The sequence below is a fragment of the Scylla paramamosain genome, chromosome 12 (genome assembly GCF_035594125.1).
Source record: "Scylla paramamosain isolate STU-SP2022 chromosome 12, ASM3559412v1, whole genome shotgun sequence".
NCBI lineage: Eukaryota > Metazoa > Arthropoda > Malacostraca > Decapoda > Portunidae > Scylla > Scylla paramamosain.
Window position 1 is genome coordinate 17,630,556 of NC_087162.1, and position 15,519 is coordinate 17,646,074.

General features: G+C 37.3%; 2 protein-coding genes across 10 annotated transcripts in view; one reads left to right on the forward strand and one right to left on the reverse strand.

Moving 5' to 3' along the window:
- LOC135105790 (BSD domain-containing protein 1-like) overlaps positions 1–1,828 on the reverse strand; it is a 69,264-nt gene extending 67,436 nt beyond the window's left edge. For all 4 annotated transcript variants that reach the window (XM_064014310.1, XM_064014307.1, XM_064014309.1 and 1 more), the window contains exon 1: positions 1,799–1,828. In XM_064014310.1, coding sequence (XP_063870380.1) covers positions 1,799–1,813 — 15 coding nt within the window. In that variant the 5' untranslated portion in view covers positions 1,814–1,828. The remainder of the gene's footprint in view (positions 1–1,798) is intronic.
- LOC135105791 (transmembrane protein 138-like) lies at positions 819–15,249 on the forward strand. Of its 6 annotated transcripts, XM_064014313.1 has the most exons (6): positions 1,526–1,724; positions 2,986–3,184; positions 6,811–6,955; positions 7,198–7,270; positions 8,666–8,840; positions 11,298–15,249. In XM_064014313.1, exons 3-6 carry the CDS (start codon positions 6,822–6,824, stop codon positions 11,390–11,392), a joined length of 477 nt encoding a protein of 158 aa, XP_063870383.1. In that variant the 5' UTR covers positions 1,526–1,724; positions 2,986–3,184; positions 6,811–6,821; the 3' UTR covers positions 11,393–15,249. The 6 variants fall into 6 exon arrangements, with proteins under 6 accessions (XP_063870385.1, XP_063870383.1, XP_063870382.1 ...); XM_064014315.1 differs by lacking the exons at positions 1,526–1,724; positions 2,986–3,184 and adding an exon at positions 819–843; XM_064014312.1 differs by lacking the exon at positions 2,986–3,184 and having other exon boundaries at positions 1,533–1,724.
- The last annotated feature ends 270 nt before the right edge of the window (positions 15,250–15,519 follow it).

Here is a 15,519-nt window from a genome sequence, read left to right on the forward strand (position 1 = left end):
AGGAAAGGTAGATGTTGACAAACAGAAATGATAAAGTTTGAGTAGGTAAGGTGGAAGTACGGAGGCACAGTTTCGGAGAACAATAGGAGGGACCCCCCATCAAGTCCATAAGCCTTCCAAGGATGTAAGCCAGCAAGGACATGGAAAACATCATCGCAAAGGATTTTAATGTGTATCATGAAGTATGTAGCGGGACACTTCGCAGATCCCCACATTTCATGGTACACCTTTTCTCCTGGAACCTGACACCAAGCCCTGGCCACCCGCCTATCACCACGTGGGAGTGAGGTCAGCCTCCTTTTGTCTCTATACGCCAGCCCCAGCCGTGACCTGAGCCGGCAGGTCCAGCCCGTGTCTGCCTAGCCTTGCTGGCAGACGTGGGTAGTCGCGTCCATGCAGGCCTCAGGGTCGGACTTGTGGTTCATGGCGACATTCTTCATTATTATTTTATACAGCATGCAGGCCTCAGGGTCGGACTTGTGGTTCATGGCGACATTCTTCATTATTATTTTATACAGTTTATTTTATTAATATAACACAACAGCATTACCACCGTATTCCTTTGGTCACCTCTACACAGAAGTACTAGAAACTTATATATATATATATATATATATATATATATATATATATATATATATATATATATATATATATATATATATATATATATATATATATATATATATATATATATATATATATATATATATATATATATATATATATATTATCTAGTACATAAAAATGGTGACTATGGCGGAAGGAGTCAAAGCTACCAGTCCTCCATACCCACGCGTCCTGCTCGTCACTAGCTACTCCAGCTATCTTCATTGCCTCTGGGTAACCTGCTAAGTCATCACCGACGCATTTCTGCTAAACCGTCACCGATGCAAACTTCTATGCTACTACATGTCTATGGTGCTTTCCACAGTTGCTTTCTGGGCCTCTTTCAAGCTATTTATGCCAAGCCTGCCCCACCAACCTGTGCTCATATGACTTCAAGCCATCACCGACGTCATCCATGTTTCAAGTCTGGACTTTTCAAGCCGTCATCGACACATCTTGACTGATTTAAGCTGCGTACCTGTCTTTTCAAGAATCAAGAACTTTTTTGGCAGCCAGTCTTCACTTCAATACTACACGTCGACTAATTTTTAAGCTGTGTTCCTGTCGCTTCAAGACTTAAGAACTTCTCAGCTATCAGTCTTCTGCAAGTTTTGGTGCTTCCTGTCTGTGTGGTCTTTCCCACTAGTGGTTTCCAGTGCATAATCTGCCACGATCCACCATACTTGAAGACTTTGTCGCCATCGTGTGCATTATCAGTGCAGTGCTATGATTTTTACAGTGTATTGTTATTTTGCAATTTATTGCAAAATAACTCTACTGTTTTGCTACTCTATTTTGCCTTACCTTCCAACTCATCAATTTCACTCGAATTCCTTGCAATCCCACCAATTTCATATTCTTTTTTTTTTTTTTTTTTTTTTTTTATCTTTCATCTTCTTTCCGTCTTCTGTCACCGCTGTCATAAATTCGCAATTATCCATCTCGGCTCCATTAAAAAAAAACAATGAAACAGCAAAACCAAAGCAACAAACTAAATAATAAGAAACACATAAATTAATAATAAAAAAAAAAACAAAATAAACAAAACTATATAAAAAAAATAGCCGAAGTCAACAAGATGACCGCCTCGTCTCTTCCGCGCTATCAACACGGAGGTAAGAATTTGATTATCGACAAAACTGTTGACATTTCCACCTATTTCTTACCTATCTTGACCCATTCTACTTACAGTCTGTCGATCCATAATCAAACCAGAAAGTCACACTGTTATAAGTGAGTAGGAATGGGTTGTCAACTGTCCTGCCAGGTTTGAAGCCCAACTGATCTGGAAAAAAAGTAGATTAGTAGAGTCAAAATAATTATGTAAGTGCTGGGTCATAAATTACTCGGTATTATTTTAGATTTACACCATCATATTCCACAACACTGGGAACGTGATTTTTGCATACCTTACTGGGTTCAAAGAAACCTTATCTCTGAGTTTTCGTGGAAAATCCATAGTTTTCAAAATAGACAAGGGCACTTCCCCCAAAAAATTCCCTAGATCCTATCCTGTAGGATAGGTTAGGTTAGATTAGTAGGCCGGGGGGTGGGGAGAGTCGAGGAAGGCGCAACTCCCCAGCTAGGTTAGGTTAGATAGATTAATAACCCTGGAGGGAGGGGGTTCAGGGCGGTGCAGCATCCCCCCCCCAAGGTTAGAGGGATGGGAGGATTGTGGTGTAAATCTAAAAATTTACCAATTATAAGGCACAGATATCCAGATATCAGTTAAGAAGTCTTGTAAAAGAGTTGTTATTTGGATATCTCCAAGCAAGAAATATTTTGATGGTGGCTAAGGCATAACAGGAGCACCTTTATGAGCATCCCTAATTATTCTCAGCAAGACCAAAGAAGCTTTGGTAAATTTGCAGTTTCACCCAATATTCCCAATCTCTACCCACACCCTCCCCCCAAACCCTTCAGCAAGCTTTGGGGCCTGTGGAGAACGGGTTTTTTTTTTGGGGGGGGGGGGGCACATACGAGTGATATATAGACTTTGAAAATTTAGGGAAATTTCCCTAGAAGTCAAGGAAATTTCGTAAATGTTGCAAACCAAAAACCTATTATAACCAGGGGGCTGTGCCCCCTTGAACCCCCACCATTAGTATATTTGAACACAACCAGAAAGCTAAGGTAACCTAACCTAACCTAACCTTAATCTTACCTTACCTAACCTAATCTTACCTAACCTTACCTATCCTAACCTAACCTAACCTTACCTATCCTAACCTAACCTAACCTATCCAAAACCTTACTTAACCTAACCTAACCTAACCTATTCAAATGTAACGTAACTCCCCAAAAAAGTATTAAAGATCTAGGGACATTTCCCTACGAGTGAAAGAAATTTCACACGTGCACATATATGATTGGCAGGAGGAAACGATGACTTCCATGATTGGCAGCAGGCAACTGGACGTCATTAAACGTCAGAACACGTGACTGAGAATCATGCACCTAGAGCGTCTGCACAGCATTAATAACAAACACGCGAACACACTCCAGCATTGATAACAAACACACGAACACACTCCTTTCAATGACTGTGGAAACAGGATCCCAGTTAAAAACTGAGGTAAATCTTTCAAATTCTGTTCCGACCTTATTATTCGTTTGTGACAAGGTAATATGGGGTTAGAAATGCTCCTAGCAGTGTGATCTAGACCGTGAGACACTTCATACCTACGTGCGGTTTATTGGGGGAAACTGCAATTATACCGCAGCTTCTTCTATTCTCTTTGTTTCTGATGCAGCAACTTTGAATGCAACTTACATGGCTTGACCTTGTGGTATCTGTGAGGAATATACCAACTTGCTCTTGTAATTTGGTTGCCAAACTGCATCATCCTACCATACTTTTTCTGAAGTTTGTCTTTCAGTTTATCAGTCTTGTAACAGAGATTATAGAAATCAAGTCTTTGTTCTTGCATGATTAGTAGGTACTTTTCCTTCAACATTTCTCCCTTTTATGATACTCTCATTAACATACTGGCACATGTTCAAAGGCAGCTTGGTGACTTTGGTCTTGTTTGACTTTAATATCCACTGTCTTATTCTTATTATGATTCTCCTCCTTTGTGTAGTTCCTTCTGCAAGTGGGATGATAGTGTGCCTCTCTAGTTTTGAGGTCAAGATCTGCAATTTGTCCCTTCATTTTGTAGTTATTTAGTTTCTCTGCAATTGCTTTGAGCATATGTTCTGCAGTATGAGTTTGACACTTGATTGGAATTTCAATGCTATCTTTGACCTTCTTTCATAGCACGCAGGGAAGCCACAGAACGCCTGACTTCTGATCTTTCTAAAATTTCTGATTGGGGCAGTGCAAACTTGGTATTGTTCAATGCCTCAAAAACTCAATTCCTCCATCTATCAACTCGACACAACCTTCCAGACAACTATCCCCTCTTCTTCAATGACACTCAACTGTCCCCCTCTTCTACACTGAACATCCTCGGTCTGTCCTTTACTTATAATCTGAACTGGAAACTTCACATCTCATCTCTAGCTAAAACAGCTTCTATGAAGTTAGGTGTTCTGAGACGTCTCCGCCAGTTTTTCTCACCCCCCCAGCTGCTAACTCTGTACCAGGGCCTTATCCGTCCATGTATGGAGTATGCTTCACATGTCTGGGGGGGTTCCACTCATACTGCTCTTCTAGACAGGGTGGAATCAAAAGCTTTTCGTCTCATCAACTCCTCTCCTCTAACTGACTGTCTTCAGCCTCTCTCTCACCGCCGCAATGTTGCATATCTAGCTGTCTTCTACCGCTATTTTCATGCTAACTGCTCTTCTGATCTTGCTAACTGCATGCCTCCCCTCCTTCCACGGCCTCGCTGCACAAGACTTTCTTCTTTCTCTCACCCCTATTCTGTCCACCTCTCTAACGCAAGAGTTAACCAGTATTCTCAATCATTCATCCCTTTCTCTGGTAAACTCTGGAACTCCCTGCCTGCTTCTGTATTTCCACCTTCCTATGACTTGAATTCCTTCAAGAGGGAGGTTTCAAGACACTTATCCACCAATTTTTGACCACTGCCTTGACCCTTTTAAGGGACTGGCATTTCAGTGGGCATTTTTTTTATTGATTTTTGTTGCCCTTGGCCAGTGTCCTTCTTACATAAAAAAAAAAAAAATTGTTGCATTTCAAACAGACAGTCTTAGAGAAAAGTGAAGAGGATTCATTCTCTCATTGACATTTTTACTCTCTTTGGTCTTGAAGTAGAGGTTTCCATGTTGTTCATGGCATGTTTTTTTTTTTTTTTTTTTTTTTTTTTTTTTTTTTTTTCTCAAAATCTTTGACACATTGGTAAAGTTCTTGTAAAATCAAACATGAGTTCCATGCAAGTGCTTGTAAAATGTGGTTGGTATGTTATCACAGATGTGATTGAGTCTTTCATTTGCTTTATCACTTTTCTGTCTGATTTCTTTCTTTTTTGTAATGGTCCGAAAACTATGATCACTAAGTGGCCTTAATTTATATTATTTGTTTGCAGTATAATAAATGATTTTGCTTTTGCCTCCAAAGTAGATTTAAATTTTAAAGGCTTTTCATCAGAGACTTTTCTTGCAGCCATGGTTCCTTCTCTTTCTCTGAAAACTGAACAATACCATGCTAATTAAATTAAGAAATATTAGTCACAATGCAGTGCTATTTTTAATACCACAATTATCGCTTTCAAACTATCAAAACTGAATTTCCTGACTCAAAAAACCTATGACTACATGCATCACACATATATAAAAAAATAAAAACAAACACATTTTTTGTGAAGTGCGATTTATAAACACTTTCAGAAATGGCTGCCCTCATTGCCTAAATCACCAAAAGCCAGATGGCAGACATCAGTAATTCAGTAAAGGATGCTCCACAGTACCCAAAAAACACCACCACGAAAAATCCATAGGGGAGTGGGGAATGGGGGCGCTTAGGGGCTGGCCCATGGACTAAACCTAGCCTAACCAAACTAATCTAACTAAACTTAACTGAACCGAACCTAACCTAACCTAACCAAACTATCCTAACCAAATTCAAATTAACCTAGCCTAGTCTAACCTACCTAACTTAACTGTTATTGCCTGTCCATGTTGCATTTTCTCTTGTTGATCTACTGGAACAATGAGTGGTGGAAAGGAGCTGTAAGGAGCTGACTTGGCAGCCATAACAATACTCTACCACTCTGGAAAGTCAGATAAGGAAATAAGTGAGTAACCTGTGTTTTAAGACAGTAAGCAGAATGCTGGACAAAGCTGGATGAGAAGGGAATGTCTAGGTAGGGAGAAGTGAAGGGTCTTCTGTCATGGCCACCAAGTCAGGGGAGCCATCATCAGAGAGATAGATGATTATTTCTTTTTTAAATTATGTATTTTCGTCTTTAATATTTGTTTGTCAATAAACTAACCGTAAGCTATATAGAAATTTTATATCTAGGCTGGAAAACATAATGGGATACATTTGGATTGAGTATCTGGTTGAAGATGTCATGACATTTTCTTTTATTATTTACATAGTGACACTTCAGACTTTTCAGTCAGTGTATTTAGTCTCCAGTGATATTGCTGTGGGTTAGAACTAGGAAGTGAATGATTGTTTGGTAATTGTGGGGTAATTGTGATGTGAGCTGCAGAATGAGGGGTGGCCAGCTGGCTGGGCAGGCAGTTGGTGTGAGGCATTCAGGGAGAGAGGTTGTTTGACCCTGGGTCATGGGTAGATTGGTGGACTTGGGAGTTCCTGCTGTGCTGTGTTGATCTATTGTTGCTGTATGATCTGTTGTTCTATTTTTGTTGCATCTCCTACTGTATTTATTTTTTACTGTGTAGTTTTATGTTAGTTGGTTGTGGTTTAATGTTCTCAGGTTTAGAACTCTGTTGTTGCTTCTCTGATTGCTTTTCCTCTTACCATTGTACTTTGCTATAACAACTGGTATCACTGGTGGGATAGGAAAATATGGTGGTACTGTCTGACACAATTACCTCGTAAAACAGAAGCACTGGTAGTTTTCTTGAACTTCCTGTGCTTTATGGTGAAAAAAGATGTTTTGTTATTGGAGAAAAGTAACCCAGCCAGGAGGCAGGTGGAGTTGAAAAGTACTACCTGTTTTTTTCCATCATCAGTTATATGTTGCAACCTCCCTTAAACTTGGTAATTTAAACTCTACATATATACAGTCTTTTAAAAACTTTGCTGTATGTTTTCCTTTCCAGCCTTGTGAGTGATGGCATGGGATGGCACCAACCGCTACCAGTGGCTGAGTGGAATCTCTTTGGCACTACTCTCAGCTGACCTTATACTCAGTGCTCTCTTCCAAGTGTTTTCACACAATCATCTTTTGACACTCCTCATTTACATGTAAGTTAGAAGGTAACTTTACAGTTATGACCTATTTCCTATTTATAGATAATTTTTAAAAGCTTGTACTTAACCTGAGTTGATGTATTTTATGTAGTACTTTTATTTTATTTTTTTTTCCCATATTAGATCATTTGTATATGGAGTGATGAGCATCTGCTGATCAGTACATCCTATTTGTTTTACATAAGGTTTATAAACTTACAGATGATATGTACTGATGTAATATTTTTTGTTTACAGAATTCAAGATGTGTGTCTTGTGTTTTCGCTTATTCTTCTGTGCCTTGCACTGTTCTCCACAACATACACTCAGGTTTTACTTGTTACTTATCCTAGTGCGTAGTACAGTGGTGCACTAAGTTTTGTAGCATCTTAATTCATGAATTTGTATTTTGCACCAGTCTCCAAGTATTCCACAATTATTTTGGCTTAACACAAAAATATGGTGTTACATATTGTTGCTGTTACCTCCTACTCAGTTGTTTACGTCCATCAGTAATCTGTTTTGTTAGTATGGCAGTGAGAACAGAATTGCATATATATATATATATATATATATATATATATATATATATATATATATATATATATATATATATATATATATATATATATTGGGGTTATAGATGTATTTTCATGGTCTGAGCCAGGACAATGTGAAACAGCCACATGAGCAACTCAGCTTCTGAACTAAAAACAATTTTGATCTCAAATATGAAGTTATCATCAAAGCAAGTCAAGACTACTATTGAGCTTCCTTTGGGAAGATACAGTGTTGCACTTTCCTTAGGTGGGTCAGTTTTGCTGTCAGTGTACAAATTAGTTATCATCTGTATGTCAAAAGTTACGTTTCCTTTTGTGGTGCGTTTATTTTAGGAAGTAAATATTGTCATTTTTTCATGAATTTGTTTATTTACTTGAATATCTCTTTGTTAACTGCACAGTATTCAGACCACTATATAAACATTTATTTTGAAAGATATTTGGAAAATTTTCAGGATGTTTTGGAGGGAAAGAAATGTTTTATAGAGCACCTATTTGGTTATTTTTTTAGTTGAGCTAATCATCAGTTATCCTTTCCTTCCCTAAAGGATCAGCCCCCATACTGTCAAATTCAAGTTCACACAATCTAATGTAGAACTTTAAGTATGAAACTTGGTGCCCTACTGTAATTTCTTAATTCTTATCAAGTGTGGTAGATTAGTTTCTTGTATGTACAGTAGCTTCCAAAACTATCCTAAAAAGGAAGAGTCTATATTCTGACACAATGGACGATATTGCTTGACACATTTGGCAAGTATGGTGGCAACAGTTGGTAGCCCTGCACACCAGGGATGGTTGCTGTATATTATGACCTGGGAAATTTGATACTATATTATCTTATGTAATCCTGTATTACTACTAGTCACACATGATCAGGCAGCAGGTTTCTTATTGTTCATTATGCCTCCACACTTTAGTTTTGGGAGCTACTGTATATAAATACTACCAAAATAATTTTGTTATTGATTAAGCACTTCATAGAAATATATTTAATGAAGAAAAGTTTAGTACTATTAACATTGACCTGTTACTGCTTCTCATTACTTATTTCACATGAGGAATGACACATGATAGTTTGTAATTAATGATGAGCATATTCTTATTCTCTTAAGTAGCCTAACTTTAATATTGCATAGTTTCTCTAATGCATTTATTGTTTAAACAGGCAGGTCTTGTTGATGAGCTTGTTCGAAGGTTCCTCTGGTGTATATGTACAGCTGTGGCTTACCTGGGCCTCTCCCTTAGCTTCCACTCCTGGTCACTGAAGCAAGTGTGGCAGAAATCTGATGTTTATATTTGGTCACATGGCATGGTGTCCCTCTTCACTCTTCAGAGAACAGGTACACACACACACACACACACACACACACACACACACACACACACACACACACACACACACACACACACACACGTTCAAAAGAAACATGTAATGTGACTATTTTTAATGAGAGAAGAATCTTAAAAAAAATAATTAAAAATCTAAACATGAAGAAAATAGCTTCTCCAAGGAAATATAGAAGTTTGAAATAAACTAATTGGGGCATTCACAATGGTCTGAGTTGATGGTGATCAGGTGTTTTAATGTAGGACTTGGAATACACTCCGGCAGTTCTCTGAAGATCCACATTCTAAAATCACCTCTCATGATACACATTGATGTATTGTATCTATATGCTAGAAAACATTATTTCTAAGTGTTTATGCTAACAGTATTCATGGGATCTGGTGATGCACGCTCTACAGAGTGGTTATTATAAACTCTCAACTAGGCTCTCAGCATTTTGGCTTTTATTTCTTGACTCCTGCTAATGTTTTATCTGGCAAATTCCGATAAGAATCATACAAATATCATTTGTGCTGCAGGAACACTGTATCTAGCGAAACCATGTCAAGATAAAAGGACTGGCCAATATCAGATACACTGACTTCTCCAAAATACCAAAAAGGCAGGAGAAATGAGTTTGCAATACTGTTGTAAAACCTTAGTCTATACATGTGCTGTGGTTGATTGCACAAATATATCATGAAAGAAGAACTAAAGTGTGAAAGGATGGCTTATACGTATTTTGAAAGAAGAAAGTAGCAACTCAGAGAAGACACTGGGAGACACAATGTCAGCACACACAGCAGCTCAAGGAAGATGTTGGTAGACATGATGTCAGCAGGCAATCTTCACTAGTGTTGTGCTAGGATTTTGCATCAAAACATGGTTGTTTCTTCCATATGTTCTAGGATTTATTAAGTTTTATGTTCATTGTATAACTTAAATGGTAAAAAATGTTCCTAATATTTCATTAGTTGGTTTGATAACTCACAAATGACAAAGATTTTTTTTTCCAGCATACCTATTATTTTTCATAAAATTAAGTCGGCTGGTGAATCTGGCAGTTTCCCAGACCATGCCAAATGCCCCAATTGAGAAGGTAGCATTAGCAAAGAATATGCAACAATTAAAAGAAAGACTGGATGAATATAGATAAGTAAACAGGACAACACAGGTTTGGCTTTTGAGCAGTGAATTACAACTATACAGTAGGTAAATACACATATTACAAGTGGGATTACATAAAACTGAAAACATGAGTAACTTTTGTTATAGTATACAAAGGAAAAGAATCATAATAAATTTGCAAATTATAGATGAAATAGATTGAGTTAACATAAAAAGTTTATGATTAAATCTCAGTGCAAATTAGTAAAAAAACAGAACCACAAGTTACCATCTATCTTTTATCTATCTGATGCCTCACTTCTGAGAGCATTCCCAAAGGGGTGGCTGTGGCAGAACAGCCTCTGCCCCTCCCTATCCAAATATTCCCTTCTTGCTTGTCCAAGTGCTTGGCCTCTACAAACACTTCTTCAACATATGTACTCCTTTATCCTATCCATTCACCTTCGAAGTGGCTTTCCCTTTCTATTAGCACCTTCATTACTCATGTACACTTCTTTTTCCATAATCTTTGCCCTTCACCTTCTCAGTGTGACCATTCCATCTCAGTGTGTCCATTCTCATCCATTTCACCATTCCACATTTTTCACCCCTTGCATTGGTAATTATTCAAACCTTACACTCTTTCATAGCTCTCATCCTCCCATCTAACCATTCCACATGTCCCTCTAAGATAACTCATTTCCACATCACACATTCTTGATTGTTGTGCCCTGTTCCATTCTATTCCTATTCTCAGCTTAATACATTATGTATCTGTCTTTACATCCATAGACACATTTCTCCTGTTCATGACTTGCAAATGATCCCATGACATGCTTATTTTTCACAACCATCTCTCGTATCTTACCATGTTTACCTAACACTTTTCCTAGATACATTGTACACACAGCCTTCATTCTCTCTCCTCTCATAACCATCTTGCATCTCCTCATAACTGGCACACTCATCCTATAAGATATCCTGAATTCACACACTTCTACTTTTAAACACCATCACCTTACTTTTCCCCTCCTAGCATTTACCTTCAGTTCAGGATAACAGTGCACTGTTGATGGTAGTAGCACTCCTGCTGTTGGTTCCACCTTGTAGGGTGTAGTAACAAGGTGCATGTGATTAAGGTCAGGATGGAGTAGCATATTCCTCCATAAAAGGAACACAAGTTTCCACCTTTTAAAAATACCTCTAAACTCAAGTGTAAAAGTATTGTTACCTCACAAAAAAGTAAAAAAATAAAATAAAATAAGTAAACACAGGAAAGAAGTTTTATGGTACCTAAATATGAAAATCCTATATTTTACAACATTTGCATCACAAGTACTGAACTATTTTCTTGTCTTTTCAGTTGGATGTCTCCATTATTACCTCTACAAGAAGACAATATTGCAGTTATCAGACAAGACTTTCTACAGTGCACTCCCTGTTGCTGTCTTCAAATAATTTATCATAGCTTAGTAGGCTTGTGTTTAAAACTGCATTTTATTTCTTGTACTAAATGCAGAATTCTTTGTGCCAGGGGAGAGAGAGAGAGAGAGAGAGAGAGAGAGAGAGAGAGAGAGAGAGAGAGAGAGAGAGAGAGAGAGAGAGAGAGAGAGAGAGAGAGAGAGAGAGAGAGAGAGAGAGAGAGAGAGAGGGGGGGGGGGGAATGACCAGAAGTCTAGAAATCGTGCTAACTGTATGTATGTTCCTGCAAGAGTAGAATGCCAACAGTTATTCCCTTCAGTGTCATATTTTCAAGAATCACATTCAGTATATGCTTACATTTGCCTCAAGAGAGCTTATTGCTCATGTATTCTGATCTATGGATCAGGCTCAGTGAGATCTTTCATCTATCAGTAACTTGTTCCTTGCTCATCAGTGAAAATCATTGGGCATGTGCTGGTACATATCTCAGTATGTCAGGTGACTTTATCATCAATCAAAAACAAAATTGGCTGACTCTTGATTCTCTTGTTTGTTTTAGGGAGTGACATTACAAGCATTTTTTCCCTTACCCTGTTTCCCTAACAAAAAAATAAATAAAAAAAATAAAAAAAAAAATAAATAAATAAAAATAAATAAATAAATAATAAAATAAAATAAAATAAAATAAATAAAAAAAATAAAATAAATCATCAATCTGTATACCAGGAAGGTAATCCCTCACATACAAAGCATCACATACTCACATAATTTATTTACACTTAGATGTGTTTGCTCTTGGTGAAAAGGTAGTCTTGTGGACCACCATGCTACACTGCAGGAGCTTAGACATAGCACAGTTGGCCACATTTCCATAGTGAAGCCTGACAACATACACTAGTTTACCTCTGCCCCTTTACAAAGGGGCAGAGGTAAACTATGCCAAAGGGGTAGAGGTAAACTAAGCCAATCTTGAAACCTTGGCAGATGCAGGGTACTTCACAGGGAGTGCCCTGCTCCTTAACTGGATCCATACACTAATGGGCCCTGTCAAGTGCACCCACACCCTCTCCCAGGAATAAACAAAAAAAATAAGGCCCTTGTTCACCTAGCAGAGAAAAGGTTTGTTATGTAAGCAGAGGAGCTGTAATTTTGTTTCCCAGCATGAATAGGTAGTTAGCAATCCTGTAAATGTGTGTGTTTACCTAGTTTACCAAGTTGTATTGTACAGGCCACAAGCCAAAGCTCATTTTGTCCTGTCTCCGTAACCTTATTTATCCAGTTTCTCTTTAAACGTGTACGCTGTTTCTCAAAACCACCTTTTTATTCAAATAATTCCAGATTTCAATAGTTCAATACGGGAAGCTGTATTTCTTGATGTTGCTCAAACGTCCACTCTTCTTTATTTTCTTCTCATGCCCCGTTGTCCATCCCTCTCCCTCCTCCATCTGTGGTACCAAGTCATTTCTATTTCTATATTGTTTATGAATTTGTACATTGTTATCAGGTCCCCTCTTTCTCTTCTCTTATATATAGCATTGCTAATCCCGTCTCTTCAAGTCTTTCTTCATAGCTTAAGTCTTTCAGTTCTGGTACCATCATTGTCTCTTTCCTCTGTATTCTTTCTAGTTTCCATATATTTTTTTTTTCTATGTGGAGCCCAAACTACTGCTGTGTATTCCAGTTTTGGTTGTATCATGCTTGTTATAATTTTCTTTATATAAATAGTTAAATGCCACCCTAATGTTTGTTAACAATCTTTATGTAGAGCAGAATGTTCCGTTTGTGCGCCTTTCAGGTGATAGTGTGTCCTGAATCTTTTTCATTGCTTTTCCTTATTATATCTCCTCCCATTTTGTAAATCCATGAAGGTCTTTTTACTTTTTCCAATTTCCAACCCTTAGCATTTTCTAGCATTAAATTCTAGTCCATCTTTGCTTCCATTCATGTATCTTTTCAATATCCTTTTGTAACTTGCAGTCATTTTCATCCTTTTTTATTTTCATTATTTTTGCATCATCAGCAATAAAATTTATATAACTATTTAGATCTTCTATCATATCATTTATATATATTTGAAACAATAGGTGCCAACACAGATCCTTGCAGTATCCCCCACTTGTCACTTCTCACCAACTTGAATTAGTGTCTCTGATTACTGTTCTCATATTTCTCCCTTGTCATCCATCATCTCAATGTTGCTCCCGTTAATCCTCATTCATTCTCTAACTTCCACATCAGACTTTTGTGGGGAACTTTATCAAATGATTTTTTGAGATCCAGGTATACTGCATCAACCCATCTGTCCTCTTGCACTCCATCTATTACTCTCATATAAAAGCTCAGTAGATATGTGACATTGGATCTCCCTTTCCGGAATCCAAATTGCTTTTCTGTAATTATCTTTCCATCTTTTAAATATTGCATCCATCTATCTTTAATTACTATTTCACAAAGCTTGATTACAATACTTATTAGTGACACTGGTCTGTAATTTAATGGTTCCATTTTATTTCTCCCTTTGTATATTGGGACCATGTTAACTCTTTTGCATTCCCTTGGTTGTGTGTGTGTGTGTGTGTGTGTGTGTGTGTGTGTGTGTGCACGCTTCCTCTAAGAGACTAGAAATGGTCTGACACCACATCATGAGGGATAAAACAAGGCAAGGTACAAGAAATAAATGTATACACAAATCTTGCAGACAATTCTGCTGTAGCCATCCCTTGTGTAGAACTTTACAAGATAAGAATGAAGTGTAAGAGATGTTATAATTACCAGTATTAGCTATAGGAGCATAATAATCTTATTCAAGTTAAAGTTAAGATAAAAGAGTGCTGCCTTATGAATGTATTCCGCCCATGACCAGAAGTGGTCTAAGTTGTTCATCTACATGACATTCCAGTCAATATTGAGGAAATATTGAGCACAGTGGTGACAGTAGCTGCTCAATGAGTGATCTCATTCATTCTAGTCATCATATGTTACATGTGCATATGCCATTAACATTATTCACTGTCTGGTTGCCCTCTTCTCATTTCATATTATGTTGCCTCATTTACTAACTTTTTACAGATTTCATTGTGTTTATTTTGAGAGAATTCTTTGTCAGACATAATATTCCATCATTTATATATAAATTCTTATTCCTATTACTTACTGTAACTGATCCCTCAGACTCATGTCAACAGGACAGACAGCTGAACTAACAGTAAAAAGCCTTGATTGACAATAGACATCAATATGAGAGCTTCAAGAAAAAGTGAGATTTATGGAGGAGAATGTAAGATGGTAAATTTACCAGATAAATGGCTATTGTCTTGTTTCTCTCTCTCTCTCTCTCTCTCTCTCTCTCTCTCTCTCTCTCTCTCTCTCTCTCTCTCTCTCTCCTGGAGATTCAGGTTTTGATGTTATGAACTGCACAAAGAACTACATGATTGCAGTTGTTATTGATTCAGGAATATGTATCTGAGGCCTATTGTAGAATATTTTAAATTATCATCTGGTTATGTGGACTGCAGTAGTTTATATAAAACTACACTGCATCATGCATATTACAACATAGTACAAAGCATTACTATTACTGAACATTAACTGTCTTTAAGAAAGCTTGTGCTGCTAAATATTGTGGTCAGTATTATTTATTAAATCTTACCCACTTATAGGTTACTGGAAAATACTTTCATTTGTGTTAACTATCAGTTTCAGATGACTTCAAGCCAAATACTTTAGAATAAAGTGGTTGGAGTGTACATGTAATTTTATCACTGTTCAGTACATGTATTTGCTGTCTATACCACTGTGTACTACATTAAGGTTCAGGTCCACTATGATAGTCTGGTATTATCCAGCCAAATGTATCTAATGAACATAGTATCTAAATAAACCATAATGACCAATTCATATTTCAAATTTAAACATCTAATTACATAACTGTCTCAATTCACCTTTCTCTGTTCTGTACAATGGTAAGAAAATTGTGGTATATGGAGGTTGAGAAAAATAACTAAATTACAGAGGTATAAATGAGAGCAAAAAGCTTTAATTTGTGTATGAGAAAGCAATATAAGATGAAAACTGAAGATGAGAGTAAGTTTTTTCCTGAAGACAACAGGATGTGAAAGAAGTGGGCTGTCTGTTTCTCAGGATGTCAAAGAAGTGGTCTGTTT

Excerpts from the sequence above, each read along its gene's own strand:
- LOC135105791 (XM_064014315.1), top strand. The coding sequence starts at position 6,822 with ATGGCATGGGATGGCACCAACCGCTACCAGTGGCTGAGTGGAATCTCT. Across the intron at positions 6,956-7,197 it reads TTGACACTCCTCATTTACAT|AATTCAAGATGTGTGTCTTG; the intron begins GTAAGTTAGAAG and ends TTTTGTTTACAG. Across the intron at positions 8,841-11,297 it reads CTTCACTCTTCAGAGAACAG|TTGGATGTCTCCATTATTAC; the intron begins GTACACACACAC and ends TTGTCTTTTCAG.